The sequence below is a fragment of the Rattus rattus genome, chromosome 6 (assembly GCF_011064425.1).
Source record: "Rattus rattus isolate New Zealand chromosome 6, Rrattus_CSIRO_v1, whole genome shotgun sequence".
Classification (NCBI taxonomy): Eukaryota; Metazoa; Chordata; class Mammalia; order Rodentia; family Muridae; genus Rattus; species Rattus rattus.
Genome location: NC_046159.1, coordinates 124,579,778 through 124,599,556, shown reverse-complemented (window position 1 = coordinate 124,599,556; position 19,779 = coordinate 124,579,778). Strand labels below are relative to the sequence as shown.

General features: G+C 38.1%; 1 protein-coding gene across 1 annotated transcript in view; it reads left to right on the top strand.

Annotated features, from left to right (window-relative positions):
• The first annotated feature begins 5,324 nt into the window (after positions 1 to 5,324).
• Bmt2 (base methyltransferase of 25S rRNA 2 homolog) overlaps positions 5,325 to 19,779 on the top strand; it is a 57,707-nt gene continuing 43,252 nt past the window's right edge. Inside the window, exons 1-2 of the mRNA XM_032906932.1 lie at positions 5,325 to 5,607; positions 19,411 to 19,552. Coding sequence (XP_032762823.1) covers positions 5,454 to 5,607; positions 19,411 to 19,552 — 296 coding nt within the window. The 5' untranslated portion in view covers positions 5,325 to 5,453. The remainder of the gene's footprint in view (positions 5,608 to 19,410; positions 19,553 to 19,779) is intronic.

Sequence of the window (19,779 nt, the reverse complement as noted above, 5' to 3'; positions counted from 1 at the left end):
TAGAATACCTTCTTGTAAACATCCTGTCCGAAAATATCCCATTGTTTTACTTATATTTTATATCTTATATTTTAACCAATTTCCCTCCAAGATGAAAGACTTTATCGTTTGACAATACTACCATATGTCTTGTCTTCATTTAACTGAATTTCCTAAAGTCATGAGCTGATTTTTTTTTCTGACTTGGAATGTAATAATCGCATTATCTAATGAGGAGGTTGACCAATTGTTTTACACTATTGATGCATAGTATTATATGAGCAATACCACAAATTTAAAATAAGGATTTTTCTTATATAATATTAAAATGTATTTTTAAAAGTCTGTCAATAAAGAAGACCAAAATGAAGTGGACAGTACCATCAGAATGAATAAAATATAGAATATAAATGTTTTAGGTCATTTAAATATTTCCTATTTCCCACTCTGGTGAGCAGCCCTGTACCTCACCTGGGCAACACAGTGGAGCTGGTCCTGAGGCACAAGTGAGCCAGTGCCAAGGGTGTGAGAGTGGGAGCGCTGGTGCAGCCCTTGGAAGGCTACAGTACTTGGGAGAGGGGACCCTCCCCTTTATTAGGCAGCACGGTGGAGCTGGCTCTGGTGGCATGAAAGCAGGAATGCCCTGCTCCCTGCCAACTGCAGCACTGGGTGAGCTAGCTGGGCCGGTGTTAGAGAGCTCACCCTTGTGGTGCAGGTACAGGAGAGCTGGCAGGCTGGTCAACTCAGCTACCACTGGACCCAGATCCAGGGCTTTGCGTTGGCCCACTCCAAAATCTAGCCTATCTATGAGCTTCTGGAACATGTAGCCTGTTTAAGATGGCTTCCTAGACAGCTCTCTGTAGATAGCTCTTAGCTCTGTAGTCTACTTGTGATAGCATTCTGCTAAAGACGGCTCTCTAGCTAGAAAAAAAAAAAAAAAAGAGTTCTCTGGATAGCTCAAGATTTTTTGACCAAAATCAGAAAAGCTGTTGTTAAAAATTCTTGGATTTCCTAGAAAAAAAAAATTCTAAAAGAGCTGTGTTCATTCTTCAAGCAGTTCTCTTCTAGGTGACTGCTAGAAAAAAATTGTAAAAGAGTTGTGTTCAGCTTCCATAAATTTTCCAACCAAAATCAGAAAGCCTGTTAGAAAATATTCTAAAATATCTGAGTTTGCTTTCCAAGCAGTTCTCTCTGGATACCTGCTAGAAAAAGTTCTAAAAAACAAAAACAAAAACAAACTACTATTACTCTCTGCTAGTTCATCTCATGCAGACCAAAAGCCCAGTCTTCTATTTACTAGTCATTTCAATCATTTACTCCAGGTTCCCTGTTGATTATCCCATGAATTAGCATTTTATGAGCTTAGCCTCTTGATTCTTAGAAGACAACAGGTACACATTTTTTTTTTAACCTGGCAAAAAGTATTCAGAGATCTGTCTGCCTTTGTAAGCACAAACAATGAACTGGGTGGAATCTTGCCCTGCCATCACCACTCAGAAAATCTCTTTATCTCCTTCTTTAATATCTTTCTGACAAGCTAACTCATATCTTTCTGCAGCTCCCTTTCTTCTTTTAGGTCTGTGATGCCCCTCATATAATTCATATGTATCCTTATATTTTTGCATAGTTGAGAAATCTTATTTATATATTTTTGAACTAATGCTTTTAGAGTTCTTTCCCACAGCCCTAATGGCTGTCCTGAAGGTCACAGTATTTACCATTTCCCTAAGGGCATTAGAGACACACTTACCTCCCAGACTCATCCCTTCCATGTGCCTATGTAACAGGGTATGCTTGTTCACTATGACACTAAACCTACATGGTACAGCAAATGCTTTTCTTCATCAATTATTTTAATTAGATGGAAAACCTGTTAATCTTCCTTTTCTACCATGGCAGATGTACAGCCTGACCCAGTGTTACCAATTAGACTGGAGAATGGTAGTTGTAAACTTCCTTCATAGTGTGATCTAGGGCCATTTGCCATGTCTTATTAAGAATGCTCACTTTTTTGGTCTTTTCCAGGATATATAAATCAAGGCTCAATATAAATTCATGCAAATTTTAAGTAAAATTTAACTATTCAACCTCCAGTTCTTGAACTTCTTTTTAAGAAAGTCAGAAGTCAAAAACCAAATTATAATTTTTTTTCAAATTTCTTGGAAAATGATTGCTTACTATAACTATGTTCCTCTTATATTAATGTTAAATTAATTTTATGACAAACAGAATAATTACTTAAGAAATAACAAGAAGTTTCCTCATAGCTTTAAAATAGGGAGTTTAAAAAGACTCCTATGAATAATCAGCAAGTAGTAGTCTTTTTATTTGGGAAGGGTGCAGGAAAATAATATCCACCTTCATTGCCAGAAGTGACATAAACTCCTAGCCCATGTGTAAAAGGTATCAAAATGACAACAGGTATCAAGATGCTTGATAGGTACGAACTTTTGAATTAGAAATTTGACTTTAATGGGATTTGTTTAAAATACACACACACACACACACACACACACACACACACACAAATTAAAAACCATGCAAGAGTATTAATCACCTGTAGTATGATTTGTAATGGAGAAAAGTGGAGACAACATAAATGTGAAGTGACTAGGGATTAACTAATAAAATAGTAGGCTATTCATAAAATAGATTACCAACTATCCATTTCAGTAACAAACCATTTGAAATTAATCCGTAGACACAAAGGAAAAAATGTTGTCTCATCTCATTGGTAAAACTGGTATTTTTGTTTAATCCTTTTTTGCTCAAATTTCCTTCAATGTTTTTAACCTTTTAACATAGTGTTTCTTGCAAGTTGTGACTCTTTGTGACCTAGTAACATGTTTACAGGGGTCACCTAAGACACAGATATTTACATTATAATTCATAACAGTAGCAAAATTACAGTTATGAAGAAGCAATGAAAATGGTTTTATGGTTAGAAGCCACCACAACACTAGAAACTATGTTAATAGGTCCCAGCATTAGGAATGTTAAGAACCACTGTTTTCAAAGGTCTTAAAAATTCAAACAAAGTTTGAAAAGGCAAAACAAAGAAACAATCAAACACTGGACTGAAGAGATAGTTCAGCAGTTAACAGTATTTGCTGTTCTTACAGAGAATCCAACTTGAATTCCCAACTTCTACTGTGACTCACAACTACATATACCTAACTTTAGCTCTAGTAACCCAATGTATTCTTCTGCCCCCATTTACACAAACACAAACCCATAAGTAAAAATAAACAGACAAACAAATAAATAAATAAGTGCACTATTAGACTTACTTTCCTAGGTGGAAGTGGAAAAATTCATATTAAACAAATAAATCCTAGTTAGTACAACTGACATATATACCTAACTTTACTATAAATTGCCATGTAGCCTTCAAATATTTTCAATTTAATTTGCTTTTAATATGTGGAAAAAGAAGAAAAGCTAAAGAATCCAAGTTCTCTTTTCTTCCTAAATTAAATTTCCCTATGTGAGGCTACAATACTCCCACTCCCTGGTTCCTTGCTATTTCTCATAATTTCACTTCATGATTGCAATTAGTTCTTCTGAAGTTTGTTTATTTCTGTCTGTGTTTGAGCCACTTCATCAATATAATATTTCTGCTCCTGTGATCTGGAAAGCATGCATAATGCTTTGTTGGTCAGGATCATCTTAACCTAGGAAGTAACATGAAATCGTTACTGTATAAACACTTCATGACCCCTCCACTCCATGGTTGAGAGGAAGGTTTGTATTGTAGATATGAAGGAGAGAACAGGAGAGGCATCTGTAAGAATCCAGAGCAGAGACAAAGTAGTAGATTAAGAATTAACAGCAAACTATACCTGACCAAGAGAGAAGCAGGAGCAGAGTAGAGAGTAAGAGAAGTGGGGCAGGAGGTGAAAGGAAAACCAAGAGAAGGCAAAAGAGAAGACCAAGAGCATTGATGAACTAGCAGGGTTATAAGGAGAATGAGATGCTGGGGGAAGAGAAGCTCCTGAGCTGGAGAAAGTTTGGTGGTGGGGTGAGAAGAGCAGAGAAGAGCCATGGACACTAAAATGTGTAACAGGTATTTGTGATGCTGATGAAGCCTGGAGGCCAACAAGCACTTTGGGATACACCACAGATAACAATTTTACATCTGCAGAGGGTAAAAGAAATGGTTTCGTTTTGCAGAAGGGAATCAGCTTCACCAGTTCCTGAGGATTGTGTCTTTTTGCCTAACCACCAGAATTTGGGGAAACAGAGTTTCCTTTGGACCTCACAGTAGCATAAAGAGAATGTTACTAATATTACAAAGTTTGAAAGGTTAAATGCAACAATGTCTATACTATGTAATGTAACCAACAGCTGTAAAGTGGAGGTAGTGCACAATCAGCTACAATTCATTCCCCGCTCTGCCTGCTGCATTTCCAGCAGCCTAGGTACCAGCACAGAGCGAAAGCAGCCTCTTTTTGGAGAACCGGCTTCCACCTTCCTTAGACAAGTCAGCAATCACATCCCCTTAATAGTTTTGTGCACATATGAAAGGAGGTAGAAAAGGAGAGGCATTTACTAAATTCTGCATCCACCAGTGGACTGTCTAAAACAATGAGAAGCCACCTGAGCAGACATTTTTGTGGGTTGTGAGATGATTTACAATCTGTGTTGGTTTTCCAGTAACCCATTGTTATGGTCAATAGAGAAGTTTTACGGGAAGACAACATGGCCTTTCTGTGTTTATAACTTGGTTGTCCCACATCTCCTATTATTTTTTAGGATCTTTCTTTCCCCCAATTTGTTGTCCTAAATCCAGCAGCAGTATGCCAGGCATTAACCACGGCTAGCTAAGAGAATTACATCCGGATTTGGTAGTTTGACCTCTCCTTAACCCCAAAGAAGGCTTGCAAGTTTGGACTCCTTGAAAAGTAAAACCCAGCGCAGCAGTCAAGTTTTCAAAGGGTATCTAGTAGAAGGGAATCTTCATAGGTGCAACAGGGTGCAGCGGGAACTCAGGTAGATTGCGTCTTCTGGCGGCATCATACCAAAACTCACAGCGGCTTGGGAAGTTGGGAGACGTGCCAAAGCTGGACCGTACAATGAAGCTCAAACTAGGCAAAAAACTCTGGGGCGCAAGCGCACCCCACACCATAGGCCTCCTCCCCTAGGCAGCCCGGGCTCCTCCGCACAGCATCCGGGGCGTGGCCTGGCAAGGAGCCCAGTGCTTTCTCCGCCTCCTTCAGCTGCTCCTTCCCAAACAACCGGGCGCTCCGCCGCTGCCCTTTGCCCATTGGTCGTCGTCCCTTTCCATTTCCACCCAGCCCTCCGAAGTTCACCAATCACCTTGCGCTCTTGAGAAGACACCGCCCCCGAGGCCTTAGCTGGGGCTCCTCGGCCTCCTCCGGCTGCTGCCTCTGCTGCTGCCTCCTCCTTCCCCACCTCCTCCGTCCGGGGAGAGACCGCGGGGCCCGAGGGGCGGCGGCAGCGGCGGCAGCGCTATGGAGCCGGGGCCGGGTGGCCGAGGCGCAGCGCGCGGACAGCGGCCCCCGAACGCCGCGCAGCCCCGGGAGCAGGAGCGGAAGCTGGAGCAGGAGAAGCTGTCCGGGGTGGTGAAGAGCGTCCACCGGCGGCTCCGCAAGAAGTACCGCGAAGGTAAACAGGCAGCGGGGGAGGGGAGGCGCGTCCCCCGGCTGGGTCAGCTCTTTCTAGCCTCACAGGCCACCATTGACATACACGGGGGCGGCACGTCTGCCCAGGCCGCGACCAGCCGGCCTCGGGCTATCGGCTCCCGGAGCCCTAATGGGCAGTCGCCACCCGCCTAGGCCCTGTCCCCAGCGGTGGGCTGAGACCACTGTCATCGAGCACACACTCAGAGGGAGGGAGGGGCTTTCAGGTAAGACCCGAAGCCAGGGGAAAAAAAGCCACCAAGGAGAGAGACTGGCAGGAGCGAAGCTGCCCCTCACTCTTCTGCGCTGGACCAGCCTGTTGTTCAGCCCGCTTGGCAACAGCCCCTCTTCCTCTTCGCTCCCTGGCAAGGCCGTGCTGAGGCCTCCCCTGCCTGGGCGTCCAGGGCTGCGAAGTCAGCAGGCCCAGCAGAAGATCTCAAGGTGCTTCACCGTGTTTTACGGGGGAAGAAAGGGTGGCAGGTAGCTTCCCTCCACCGCAGCTCCATCTTCAAGTTTATGGAGGTAGTCCAGGAAGAGATCGGGGACAGGTTCTTAAAAATACTGTACAGTTTTGAATAATCTCTAACCACAGTGACTCTGAAAGACACGGATGCCATTGAAGCTGGCCATAGGTACAGCCCCCTCCTTCATGGAGGCAGCTTTTCTGTCTTGCGCATTTGCCGGAACAGTGTCTATAGTTGAATTTTATGAGTTATCCTGGCATTTTGTGAAGAAGGGCTCACAAACAAAGCAACTTTATAAGACTTGGAAGGTGATACTTTGCATTTTTCTTCATATGTTCAGGGGAAAAAAAATTCTGCTGAGTGTTAAAATGGGCTACTTTCAGTGGATTTTTCTTTAGCTTAGTTGCAAAATGAAAACTCAGCAGCGTTCTAATGTCAGTCTTTTAACTAGTTAATAATTTAGATTAAAAGAAAAATTATGACAGTGAAGGAACAAAGACTTGTGAGATCATGTCACTTTTCAGTTACGTACACTTTTCAATTACTCTGAAAGTTCAGTCAAGTCTATCTTCCTTTAAGTGTCGTTGATGTGTTTTATTTTTAACACCATTCAAAGTTTCTTTCCTTGACAACTTAGCTGGCTTTTAATAGAGGCCATTTGATATCCCCAAAGATGGCTAATAGCTATTGTTTGATAGGTACCAGTAGAAGAGCCTTGGCAAGCATATTAAGGTATTGAATTTTTTTTTTATTGAAAATACTTTAATTCCCAACCGCAATTCAATAAAATGAGTGGTTACCATAGCAACAGTTGCATCATTCTTGATAGTCACAAAATGCACTTACATAATGGCATTCTCTATTGGTTTTTATGTTGTTTGAAGAAATGAGGAAATAAGTGGACCCAATTTTCTTCAATTTATCATGTCATTTTGTACAAATTTATGGCACATCTTTTAAAAGAGAATGGCTAGTGTATAATTCGGATTCTATTCTTAACCTTTTTGTAATAATTTCATTGTTATTCATTATTCATTTATTCATAAACGAATAGGCTCCACTTAACACACTGCTAATGTGTCATTATCTCTTTAAGCTGCTGTTTATGCGTGCTTAGTCTCACATGTTTAAACATGTCTTTAAGCCTAAATTCTAGCTAGGAGGACACTTGGTTCACAATGAGGATTGATCCTTTGAAATACCCAGAATGGGAAGCAATGCATGGAGTTCAGAAACAAATGATCTGAGATGTCCTGGCAGTCTAAGCATTTGCATGAAGCAAATCTTTTGACATTTTAATGCCCTGAATTCCATCAATGATTTAGGTGTTTTACTTTGGGGGCATAGTATTGTACTGATGGTCTCCAGTCATAAATGTATTCTATAAGCTCATAACAGTTTTCTTACCAGGGAATACAGTAAAATTTCTCAACGTAAAATCTTGGAATGTCAGACTATAAGAAACCATAATTTTCATTAATGATTCTCAGACATGGCTGATCTTAAATTGTCTATATTTTTATCTCAGGTCTACAGTCTCTGCATCTCCATAAAGGACAGGACGCATACTAGGGAGATTTATTTAGTGTATATCCCAAATTTCATAATTTCAGTTTTATAGTTTAGTAAACTCAGTCCTAAAAAGATCAAAGTAACTTGGTGAAACTGAGGCAGTTTGTCATCATTTTATGGGAAATGGACTGTCCGTCTCATCTCTCATCCTAGTATTGGTAACATAATGTTAGACTACAGAAGAAACGAAGATCAGGAAGTAACACTGAAAGTTGAGCAAGGAAAAAGGATCTAAGTTGATGGGTCTGGGCTGTCTATGGGAATGGAGCAATGGAAGTGGGAATGGAAGTGTAGTTTTTTTTTTCAGGGATATTCTGGTAATGAAAAATAGACTGGGGTAGAATGAAAAGGGAAACAGCAATTCCCGAAAAGTAAGAACACAAGTAAGGATAAAGAATATAGGGTAGAATAGAGTTTACCTTGTCTATGTTTCTGATAGTGGATTGGAAATGCCACAGAAAGAAAAGTGAAAACAGGACCTTTCTGCTGTGATGGGTTTTTCCTCCATTGCTCTAATCTGTCCAGCTGGTAAGTGTTGACAGTGATGAGCAGCGTGGGTAGGAAAAGGGAACTACTGTGCTACAAAGGTGAGTAAGCATATCTAAGGCACTTGTGACCACTTTTTCACACTGCTCCATCTGACTGCCTGCCTTCTGTCACCATTCAAAGTGATAATGGTCAGTGTTTGAGATGGTACTATATATCTAAGTTACTAAAAGAAAATGTGAGGACAGTTCCTAGAATTGGTAATGAGGGGATATTTTGATGTCCAGCCTTTTGTGGGTAAGAAATTTACAGATTGAGTTTATATGCAGGAAAATATGCTCACACAAACATGCTATATAGAATTTTGGAATTTGACTTCTCCAGCAACTTAAAATATTTTAACTTGATTGGAAGGTGTATAGACAGTTTATTTATAAGAAATACCTAGTTTAATTTTGTTTTCTAAGCAAGAACTTTGTTGATTAGTCAGGTTTACTTGATCGGTGTATCTGACTAAGAACTAAACAGGAGCCATGTAGATTTTCAGTTTTGTTTTTGTTTTCTCTGTAGTTTTGGGGTGTGTGTGTGTGTGTGTGTGTGTGTGTGTGTGTGTGTGTGTGTGTGTTTCTGACTGTGCAGGTACATATGTGTGCATGTACCTGTGTTGGCAAGAAGTCACCATCAGTTTTACCCATTTTGTTTTTTGAGTCAGGGGTCTCTTTCTGAACCTAGAGCTCACTAATTAGGGTAGACAGGCTATCTTGAGATTGGTAAGATTGTAGTTGCTCTTGTATATGATGTTTGGAATCTGAACACATTGATGGAGATGTTTCTCCAGTTCTCACGTCTTTTGTGGCCAACTATTGAGATGAGAAAATTGTGGGGGAAATGGTAACTTTAAATTAGAGATAATTTAAAACTAAAACCAAAACAGCCTTAAAATTAATAGAATTAATAATTAATAATATTGATGTTTTGCATGAAGTACAATATTTGAATTGTTTTAAAAATTAGGATCTAACTTTCCTTTTCTTTCAGTATTCTCTCCATAGCTGTTTTAATAAATTGACCAAGTCTATGACCCCAAATACAGTTTGAACCACTTCTTTTTGTCTACTTTATTTTCAAGTGAGTTTTCACAGTTTTCATTTTTATGCTTTCCTCCTAGTTACTACTCATTATGATACAGAATCAGAAAAGTGTGTATGTATGCACACATGCATATGAGAATCTTTGCTTGGTCACTAAAATATGCAGATTCTCCATCAAAAGTCTGGTTAACTTAGCCCTAGACATGTTTTGCAGAGGGGAAATGAAAGGATAATTCATTTAATATCTGTAACACTATATAATGATCATCACTAACAGGAACACTGATGCTGTTGATTGAGTGAAGAGCACACAGTAGGTGTGCAGTGTATGTTACCTATTTGATTTTGTCATTATGTGTCTGATGTATCTCTCCAAGGAAGGGGGTTATAGTTTAAAAAATTAATACAAAAGCATAAATATAAGTCCTTTGGTTATTTAACAAGCTAAAAGCGAAAAACCAAGCAAAAACCCAAATGCTGTGGTCTCAGCCTTGGGTCCATTTTAAGTGACATCTTTGGAACTCTGTAGGGTATTTCTATGACACTTCAAAACACAGCATTCCATGAAGTGTGCAGTAGACAAGAAAGTCGGTGCTGAAGTGGAAGCACAGTAGGTTATAATAGGAAGTAATCTAGAGGAGGCGGGGTAGGTGGCTCTGAATGGTCGTCTGATTTAAAGTTGATAAAGACATAAGAAACTGTCATGATTGGGAGAAAAAAAACCTAAGAATATTTTGAAGGGTAGACTAAGAAGTTTTCATAAAGGAAAGAGGAAAAGACAGCCATAATGTAAGGAGTTTTTGACTGGGAAAGTGTAGGCAGCTATTAAGCCTCCAGTTTAGAAATGTATTATATATGGTTGAGTCAGAGTGCTGTGAGAACAGGGCAAACAGGCAGATTGGCTTAGAGTAAGGATGGGGACAGTGCTTGGGAATGGATGTATTCTTTGGAAGTGGAAGCCTGGAAGCCTTCTATATGGAGGGCAGTACATAAACAAACAAATGCACTGCCAAGTGGAGGAGTGCCTGATGTGCTCAGTGGTGCTTGAAGCCAGGAGTAGGTAAGGGTGAGAGGAAAGAGTGGAGTTGTTCCAGAACACAGGGAGCAGAGTTTCCTCAGGGCTAGGTTGTAGCACTGCACAACTATACCTACTATTTAAGTACTCAAAGTGATAACGTAAAGTCTTCAAGAAAAGAGCCAATCATGATTATTACTTTCTTTAAGAAATTGTGATTGGCTTTGATTCTCAACATTGGACTAAGTGCAGTGTTTTGTGTATATCCTGTTTGTGGCTTCCTCTATCTAATATGATGTTTTCTTATTCTTTAAAAAATTACTTATTTATTTTATGTATGTGAGTACACTGTAGCTGTCTTCAGACACACCAGAAGAGGGCATCAGATTGCCTTACAGATGTTTGTGAGCCACCACATGGTTGCAGGGAATTGAACGCCAGACCTCTGGAAGAGCAGTCAGTGTCCTTAACTGCTGAGCCTTCTCTCCAGCCCTAATGTCAGGTTTCGTATGCATTAGTGAGCATCACTATTATGTTAACTTTAAAATGCCAATTCTTAGGCCCCCCAGAAAGCAATTCTGTGAGTTGAGAACATGTTTAACTGCTTCTTGTCTGCTTCTGATGCAGGCAACTGTTTTACCCCTTTGTCAGATGGGACACTGAACCAAGGCTATTTTGTTATAAACTAGACAGTTTGATGTAAAAGAATGAACCCATGTCTGGAGCTCTGATTGTGTTTTAAACTCATTATTGTGTACAATGCTTCACTTCTAGGATAAAACCCTAGTATGAAGGAGGGACAGGTCAGTTGAGAAAGCTAAGTAGACTAGGGATTTTTCTACACTCAGTACTTTTGCTACGCTGCTATGTAAAGAGTTATTTATTTTTAAGGACAATATCCATATCAGTAGTCTTTAAATGTCCCTTTAATAGATTTAATGCATAATTTAATTTCAGATATTAATTTCTTTTTTCCTTTTTAGAATTCCTTGGTTGTTTCTTGGTATTTCTGTAGTAAAAATAAGCACCTATATTAATTTCTAAATAATACAGGCAAATGCTTCACACAGCCCCTGTCACATCCATCTCTTAGAGCATTTATATTAATTTAGAACAATTCAGTGCTTGGAAATGCCCTTTCTGTCATAGATATGTTATATAACATAGATATAATAAGATATGTTTGTCACATATAACAAATTAACCTAAAATCATACTGTGCTGTTCAAAGAACAATCTCACATTTAAGACTTTAATCATTGACATTGACATTAAGAAGTTTCTCTTTTATGGTGAAACATCTCTGGAGCTCCCATTTTTATTAGTTCTTTCCAATTTCTAAAATTAGCAGGGTCCTCACCATCCTCAAGTTAAATGAATATCAAAGGTGGTATTTGTAGCTGTCCTGCCTGTAAGACAACATTAAAAATTTGTTTGCTTCTGACAGCAAGCACTTCTTGGCATCTCCAATAGTGACTGGGTTTGGTGGCTGCATAAGGGATGGATGCCCAGGTGGGGCAGTCTCTGGATTTTCTTTTCTTCAGTCCCTGCTCTACTCTTTGTCCCTGTATTTCCTTCCATGAGTATTTTGTTCTCCCTTCTAAGAAGGAATGAAGCATTCACATTTTGGTCTTCCTGATTCTTGGACTTCATATGATCTGTGAATTTTTTCTTAGGTATTTTAAGCTTTTGAGCTAACATCCACTTATCAGTGAGTTCATACTGTGTATGTTCTTTTGTGCCTGGGTTACTTCACTCAGAATATTTTCTAGTTCTATCCATTTGCCTATGAATTTCATGAAGTCATTGTTTTTGATAGCTGAGTAGTACTCCATTGTGTAGATGTACCTCATTTTCTGCATATGTTCCTCTGTTGAAGGGCATCTGGGTTCTTTCCAGCTTCTGGCTATTATAAATAAGGCTGCTATGAACATAGTGGAGCACGTGTCCTTGTTATATGTTGGAGCATCTTTTGGTTATATGCACAGGAGAGTTATAGCTGGGGCATCAGGTTGTGCAATGTCCAATTTTCTGAGGAACTGTCAGGCTGATTTCCAGAGTTAGAAAAAAGACTGAAGGAGCTGAAGGTACCCAACCAATGAGTGCACATGGAGGGACCCAGACTCCAGCCACATATGTAGCAGAGGATGTCATTGTCCAGCATCAATAGGAGGAAAAGCCCTTGGTCCCGTGAAGGTGCATTTCCACAGTGTAGGGGAATGCCAGGGCCAGGGCATTGAGGTTGGAGTGGGTGGGTAGAAGTGGGAGCATACTACTCAGAGAAGCAGGGGGAATGGAAAGGGAGTATGGGAGAGGGGAAAAAAGAGAGAACATTTGAAATGTAAATACATGAAATATGCAAGAAAAATAAGATTAAAAAAAAAGAATTGGTTTGCTCCTCGATATTATCCTTTGCCCTATTCCATTCCCATTCCTGTATCACTACTAAAATATTCATCTTGAAACTAGGAGTACTGATACCCAGGAAGTTTAACTATATATTGTTTTCTTGACATTGAAAATTCTAGCTATTAGCCAAACACGGTGGAACATGTCTCTAGTCCCAGCACTTAACAGTTTGAAGCTTGAAGTTGAAGAGTTAGAAGTCAGCCTGGGCTATATAACATAACTATAGAGATAGTAGTAATAATAATAATAATGATAATAATTATATCATTATTATTATTATCATTATTATTATAATGGTTCCTAAATAGATAAATCAAGCAATCTGCCTCACTTCATCTTGAAATACTTTGGTTTAATATTAGAAATCTCTTTAAATTCTACAGTAGTCATTTAGGCTAGCTTCTTAGAATGTTTAGCACAGATTCCATATAAATAAGTACCTGTGTTTGTGCACACCACAGTTGGCATGAGGATTTCTCATCTCGTTCCCACTTAGCTTAGTTCTTTCAGTAGACTTCTGCCTTTTGTCTAACATCGTTCCTCACATAGATTGAAGATTCATATATAGGAGCAGCTAGTAGACATGCTCTCTTGTTGAGTAGATTGATGACTTTATCCCCGCTTACTGATCCAAGCTATTCTGAACATTCCCCTTTTTATGTACTTAAAATTACAAATACTGGAGACACAGGTACTGTGACAGTTGACAAGTTGCACTGAAATACATTTGAACAATACGTTTGCTTTATTGTATGTAGTAACTTCTGTTCTTCCTCTTACTTGGTACTCTGCCCTGCTTACACGTTGATTCCTTTATGTCATTATTCCAATTTTTTAAAAATGTTTTTAGCCTATAAAAATCAGGAATATTTTAATGGGTATAATATCTATGTTTATCTTGAAGTATGGTAGTTGTTTATATATTCACTTATATTTGTATACCTTGAGTTCACAGATAGAAATTTTATGGTCCTTTATCATTCTGTTAAATTTTGGAGGCCAAGTTTATGATAATTAAAAATGTAATTTGTGAGAAACACTGGTGTACTGCCTTCTGGTACCTCAAATGCAGCTTTATTCATGTCCATCACAGGGGTTGTTTAGAATAAATTGTTACTCTCATACCTGTAAAGATGTGTCTGAGCATCACTGGTTCCCACTTATGTAGCAGTTTCCTACTTATATAAATTAACTTTTGGAAAGATTTTCATAAGTCTTTTTATTTTCAAGTTTGATATTACACCAACCAAGTGATCTTTGTACATATACATGTACAAAAATTATTTTTCACAAAGAAGAAACAAGTAACAAGGTCTTGATTTCTTACACTGTCTTCCTTACAGAAAATAGTCAGACTTTTGTAGTTTGGATGAAGTCTGTCTCTCTCTCTCTCTCTCTCTCTCTCTCTCTCTCTCTCTCTCTCTCTCTCTAAAAAGATTTATTTCTTTATTTTAGGTACATGAGCACACTGTCTCTGTGTTCAGACACACCAGAAGAGGGCATCAGGTCCCATTACAGATGGTTGTGAGCCACCATGTGGTTGCTGGGAATGGAACTCAGGACCTCTGGAAGAGCAGTCAGTGCTCTTAACCACTGAGCCATCTCTCCAGCACCTTGAATGAAGTTTCTTTCTTTCTTTTTTTTTTTTTTTGAATAAAATTTCTTAATCATAAATGCTTCTTACAAAAGGCTGCTTCATAAAGATATACTGAGTAAAATTGTACTTGTAGATATCAGGGTTAATTCATGTATCATTTTGCTCTTTAAATTTAATTGGACTCCACTTTGCCCCAAGTTTCACGATGTTTTATATTGTTTCAGAGAGTTTGACTCTACATCCTTGTTATTATATATAGGCTCGTGGTTTTGAGCCGTGAATATACAGTGGATTTATTTGTAAAGTGTTAGGGTTCACAATCTAGATCCATTAAATGAAATGTGCATTGAGAATTGGCCAACAGAGACGAGAACGACTACCAAAAACCTAAGGGATAGTGCAGTTGCAGAGACTACATGACAGCATCTGACTGACAAAAGCCCGTCAGTCTGTGGTCAGTACAGTCCTTGTAGTCTGGCTGGCTCAGCTCTTTGCTCCTTTCATGGATGCTCATCAACTCAAAACAGCAAATGATGAAGTGTGATATGGTGATAGAACCTAACTTTTCCCCAGTCATCAGTTTTATTTCTTCAGGTTTGAAGCAATAGCATTTAAAAGTCTTTGGAAATCTGATCTAGAGGTAATGCACCTGTGGCCGTATTTGGTAGTATGCCTGTCATATCAGGATCACTCTGATTTCCTAAAAGTTGAAGACTGACATAAGTATTAGGTCTCTGACGGATTTCTTTTTGAGAATTTGGCCTTGAAGCTAAGGAAATATATTCTTAATCCGTAGATTAATTCATGATACTATTTTAATTTTGTAGCATTTGTTATGGTCATCGTACATCAGCTTGAAACTCATGTAGTTTATACACAGTTGACTCTTTCCATTTAATGTGCAGAAGAACTCCATGAATGTTAAAAGCTGTACGCATTTGTGAAATCATTGCCATCAAATACAAAAATATTTCCATCACTCCCAGAATTCCCTTTTCTTCCTTCTCTCTCTACTGTTGCTCCATTTAGAATCTGTTGTTATAGTATCTTTTGGAGTTTTATATACTTAGAATAATATATGATCATTTAAAAATCAGTAATATATCATCGATTACAGGCTAAGCTGCCAAGAGTTATCATCAATGTATAAATGGGAAATAACCCCATGATATGTTATATAATCCCAACTTGTCAGCACTAAATGCATACATATGAGCAAAACTAAGTGGATTGAATAGTGTGCGTGTGTGTGTGTGTGTGTGTGTGTGTGTGTGTGTGTGTGTGTGTATCACAGATATACTTATTATAAAAAAATAATTTAAAAAGAGGTCATGGTAAGAAATTGATTGCTATTTTGATAAAAATGTGCCTTATATAATGATTCCTCAGTCAATCTACCATCCATCACAAGATAGTAATTTGGTTGTATATGACCATAAAAATTTACTACTTTACTAATGTGTACATTTTAATTAGTTACCTTATTGTATATTAGATCTCTAAAGCTTATTCTTTCGTAACGTAGTTTTATTCTTTGACCAATGTCTGTGTCCTCATCTTTTCCTCCTCCTCAAACCTCTGACGAGCACACACTGCTCTGTATATCTTTAAGCTGTCTGCTTCAGGTTCCACATATAAATGATCTGTGATGTATGCCTTTCTGCGATTGTATATCTCATGGAGGGTAATGACCTAGTGCCAAGATTTCCTTTTTTAGGTAGAATGATGCTTCGTTATATAATTCTTTAGTTTGTTACCCATTGATAAACACAGGTTTTTTTTTCTGTATCTCGCGATTTAATACCACAGTGAACAGAGAATGGAAAATCTCTTTTACATATGGGGTTTGTTTCTCATATATACAGAGAGGAGAAAGGAAGGGGTAGAAACTTTGAGATGTTTTGAGGAACCTCTATATGGCTGAACTGTACTCTCAGCACATAGAATATAGACTCCCTTGTCCCCACATGTAGTTTCATCTTTTTTAATGCTAGCCATCACATGTAGTTTTAATTAGCATTTGCTTAATTTCTAGTGATGATGACCATCTTTGAATGTGCCTGGTAATCCTTTTATATGTCTAGTTAGGAAAACAATGTGACTTTATTTCCTTTACCCACTTTTTAAAAAGACTGGTATAATTTTGGTATTGAGTTTTATGAGTCCTTACATATTCCTTACCATAGTAAGATTGATATAGTTTTGTCATAAATTAGTCATACAGTTATACTCATTCAATTTCAGATTTTTGCTTTATATTTATAACCTTTAAGAATGAGAATAAAGATAATAACTGAGAAGAATATAATTTATAAAGAGATGATCCCAACATGTAAAAATGCAGATTCATTTTCCTCACCTATAAGAAACTTCTTATAATTTCTTGGTTTTACTCGGATTATTTCCTTAAGTATAAAGATTTTCTTAAAAAGCCTGTGAACAACTACCAAAGAATTAATAGCTGGGACTTCTCCTCCACCTGCAGTGAGCAAAGAGACAAAAACGTTTTAATGAGCCTGAGAATGACATTTCACATTTCAGATAAGCCGATAATAAACTTCAAAACTACATGAAAAGCACTACTTAAAGTTAATTTTGTTTAATATGGGGAATACAGAGGCCTTCTAAAAAGCTATAGGGAAATAGGTTTCTCTGTAGTTACGATCGCCTTTGCATCTTCTAGGTAGTAGTTAATTATAGAGTAAATCAAGTTTCAGAGTCTAAAATGACATGGTAAGGACACTAAGACACTTTAATAGAGGGCAGTAGTGTCTCACATCACAACCCTTAGTTCTCAGGTGTAATGGACAACCTTAGCTCAGAGTCACCATCCGTGACAAGAGTTGTGCTTTGAGTGTGTGCTATTTTTCTGTTACCTTTCTCCAGCACTGTTGGCACCCTCAGTGGTTATGTCCCTCTACAGTAAGTGCATATCAGAATTCAGTGCATTCTCATTTCCCAGTGAACTGGGAACAGGATAGTTTGTTAGTGCTCAAGCTTCCTGCCCTTTAGATGCCCTTAGATCTAGTAGCATTGTGGATGTGGTGACCTCACCAGCAGTGTCTCCAGAACACCCCCTATACTGCAGTTAGCTTTTTTCTCCTGCTTTGTTGTTTGTTGGTCCTCTCCTCCCCTCCCTTCCCTCCCTCCCTCCCCCCCCTCCCTCCCTCCCCTCTCCTCTCTCCTTTCTCCCCCCATTCCCTTACTGCTATAGTTTAGGACTCTTCCAAATAGAGTACAAGTATCCAAATCTTTAAGTTTTATTTACCATGTAGAATGTAAATCAAGTCTTGCAAGAATTAAATCTATTTTCAGCACATACAAGTTCTTTGAAATACATTTGATAATGAATTGTATTCAAATGACTCACATTTGCAAACACACGTGATTCATTGAAGTGTTTCTGTATAATGTTGTGTTATATAGGGTAGTGAAACAACTTCAAAGAGTCTTTTAAAGTTTAAGATGTAGAACTCAAATAATAGAGCATTTTTAAAACTGCACTATACCGTATTGAATCATTTAGTATCACATCTGATGGGTAAATTTAGGAAGACTAATGTTATGAGTGCTCATAGGAGTATAGAAGGAGCGCTAACCAGAGTGCTGCTTGAAGACCTCTTACTCTGTTTATAGTCTTAAACCACTACATCTGACAGATGTTGCTAAAAAAGAAATTGTTGAGAATTCAGAAAAATTTCATATGCTTTTTAAGGAGACAAATAATGCTAACTTGATGTGTAACAAATTAAGAGCCCAGTACCTTCACAAATATTAGTGACTTTTAAAAATATTAATCTATTAAGGGCATAATACTTTGGTATTAAAATCAGTCTTCATTCGTAATTTATTGATACCTTCATCCTTTTTACTGAACAATGTATATGAATATGTCTGTACCCTTACTTGTTTTTATGGAGATAGTCAAGGCTGGAGCGGTAATAAATGGGTTTTCAATTCAGTACTTACTAATCTGTGAAACTAAATAGCCAGCAAATAAAATTGTTTGGCTGTTTTTCAAATTTGAATAAATGTGTTGATTGTTAAATTTAAACTATTTTTATTTTCTGTTACAGAAAAAAAGAAACAGTCTTGCTGTGAGCAAGAGTTTTAAATATAATTAACTACACAGTTGTCTATTTCTTGTACATGTATATTTTGTTACTACATAAATACCTAGATTTAAATATTGTATGATAGAACTCAAATTTCTTTGTTTAAAGATGGTGAACCAAGGTGCTCAGATAATTTTAATTCTTTACCCTGTTCTGCTTCATTTGGCCAAATAATTCTTCAGTCATTATCAGTCTTCACAGTGATGTCTGGAATTTTATCTTAAATGTGATGATGACTGATTTAAAGACTAAAAAGGAATAGTTGGAGAGCAACCTGTGTGTGTGTTTGTATATGTGCACGTTGGAACACAGAAGACAATTTTAAGTGTCATTCCTCAGCTACCATACACCTTATATTTTTATTGTCTTTGGAGTGGAGGTATATCGCCACACAGGAACTGGCCAACTGGACCATGTTGGCTGGCCAGCTATGGTCAGTAAGCCAGAAAGGTCACCTGTCTCTCCCTGCCCGTCTCTTAGATTACAAGCTTTAACTAGCACACCAGGCTTGTTTCTGTGGCTTCTGGCGATGGAACCTCAAGTCTTTCTGCTTGCAAAGCAAACATTTTACCATGAAACATGTCCCCTCTGGCCACTTGCTTAATAGTTTTTATTTAGAGCATTAACAAAAGCTTGAAATTTTAGAGAGGCTTGTAACATGCATTGATCCGTGAACAATGGGTGGGGCAGGGAAAACACAGGTGCTTCTGGTGTTCTTTTCAAGACTGTAGAATGCAAAGATACTGTGAAAATGAATGCTTGAATTTCCAGGCGTGGTTGTACCCTGCCAACATAGATTTGCTTTAGGAATGGGTAGCTCACATACCTACCCCTCTCTTTCTGTGTGTGTTCAATTATGTAAATCTGTTTAAAACAGCCAATTTTGATTGTTCAGATCATCAGTTGTAAAACAATATTTAAAACTTTACTAAGTTTTAATTGATGACTTTTGTATACTTTGTTTATAAATTTTATTTTTTTAAAATTAGCTCACACATTTTAAATAAATTTAATCTAGTTCATCTTCTTTTTGTATACAGTGGGAGACTTTGATAAGATTTGGCGAGAACACTGTGAAGATGCAGAAACACTTTGTGAATATGCTGTTGCAATGAAAAATTTGGCAGATAATCACTGGGCAAAAACTTGCGAGGGTGAAGGTCGCATTGAATGGTGTTGTAGGTGAGTGTTTTAAAAACTGGTTTCCACTATATTCTAACGTTTAAATGTAAAATGGCATGTAGCTTATTATACCGCAGTGGGAAGTATACGCGCTCCAAGTGATCTGTAGATCACTCTTCAGATCCTCTTCTTCTTTGTGTCTCATTTGGTCTAGGTTTACTTCAGTTACCTTTCTTAATGAAAACACCTTTTCACATGTTTAATTTTGTCTAAACATTTTATAAAAT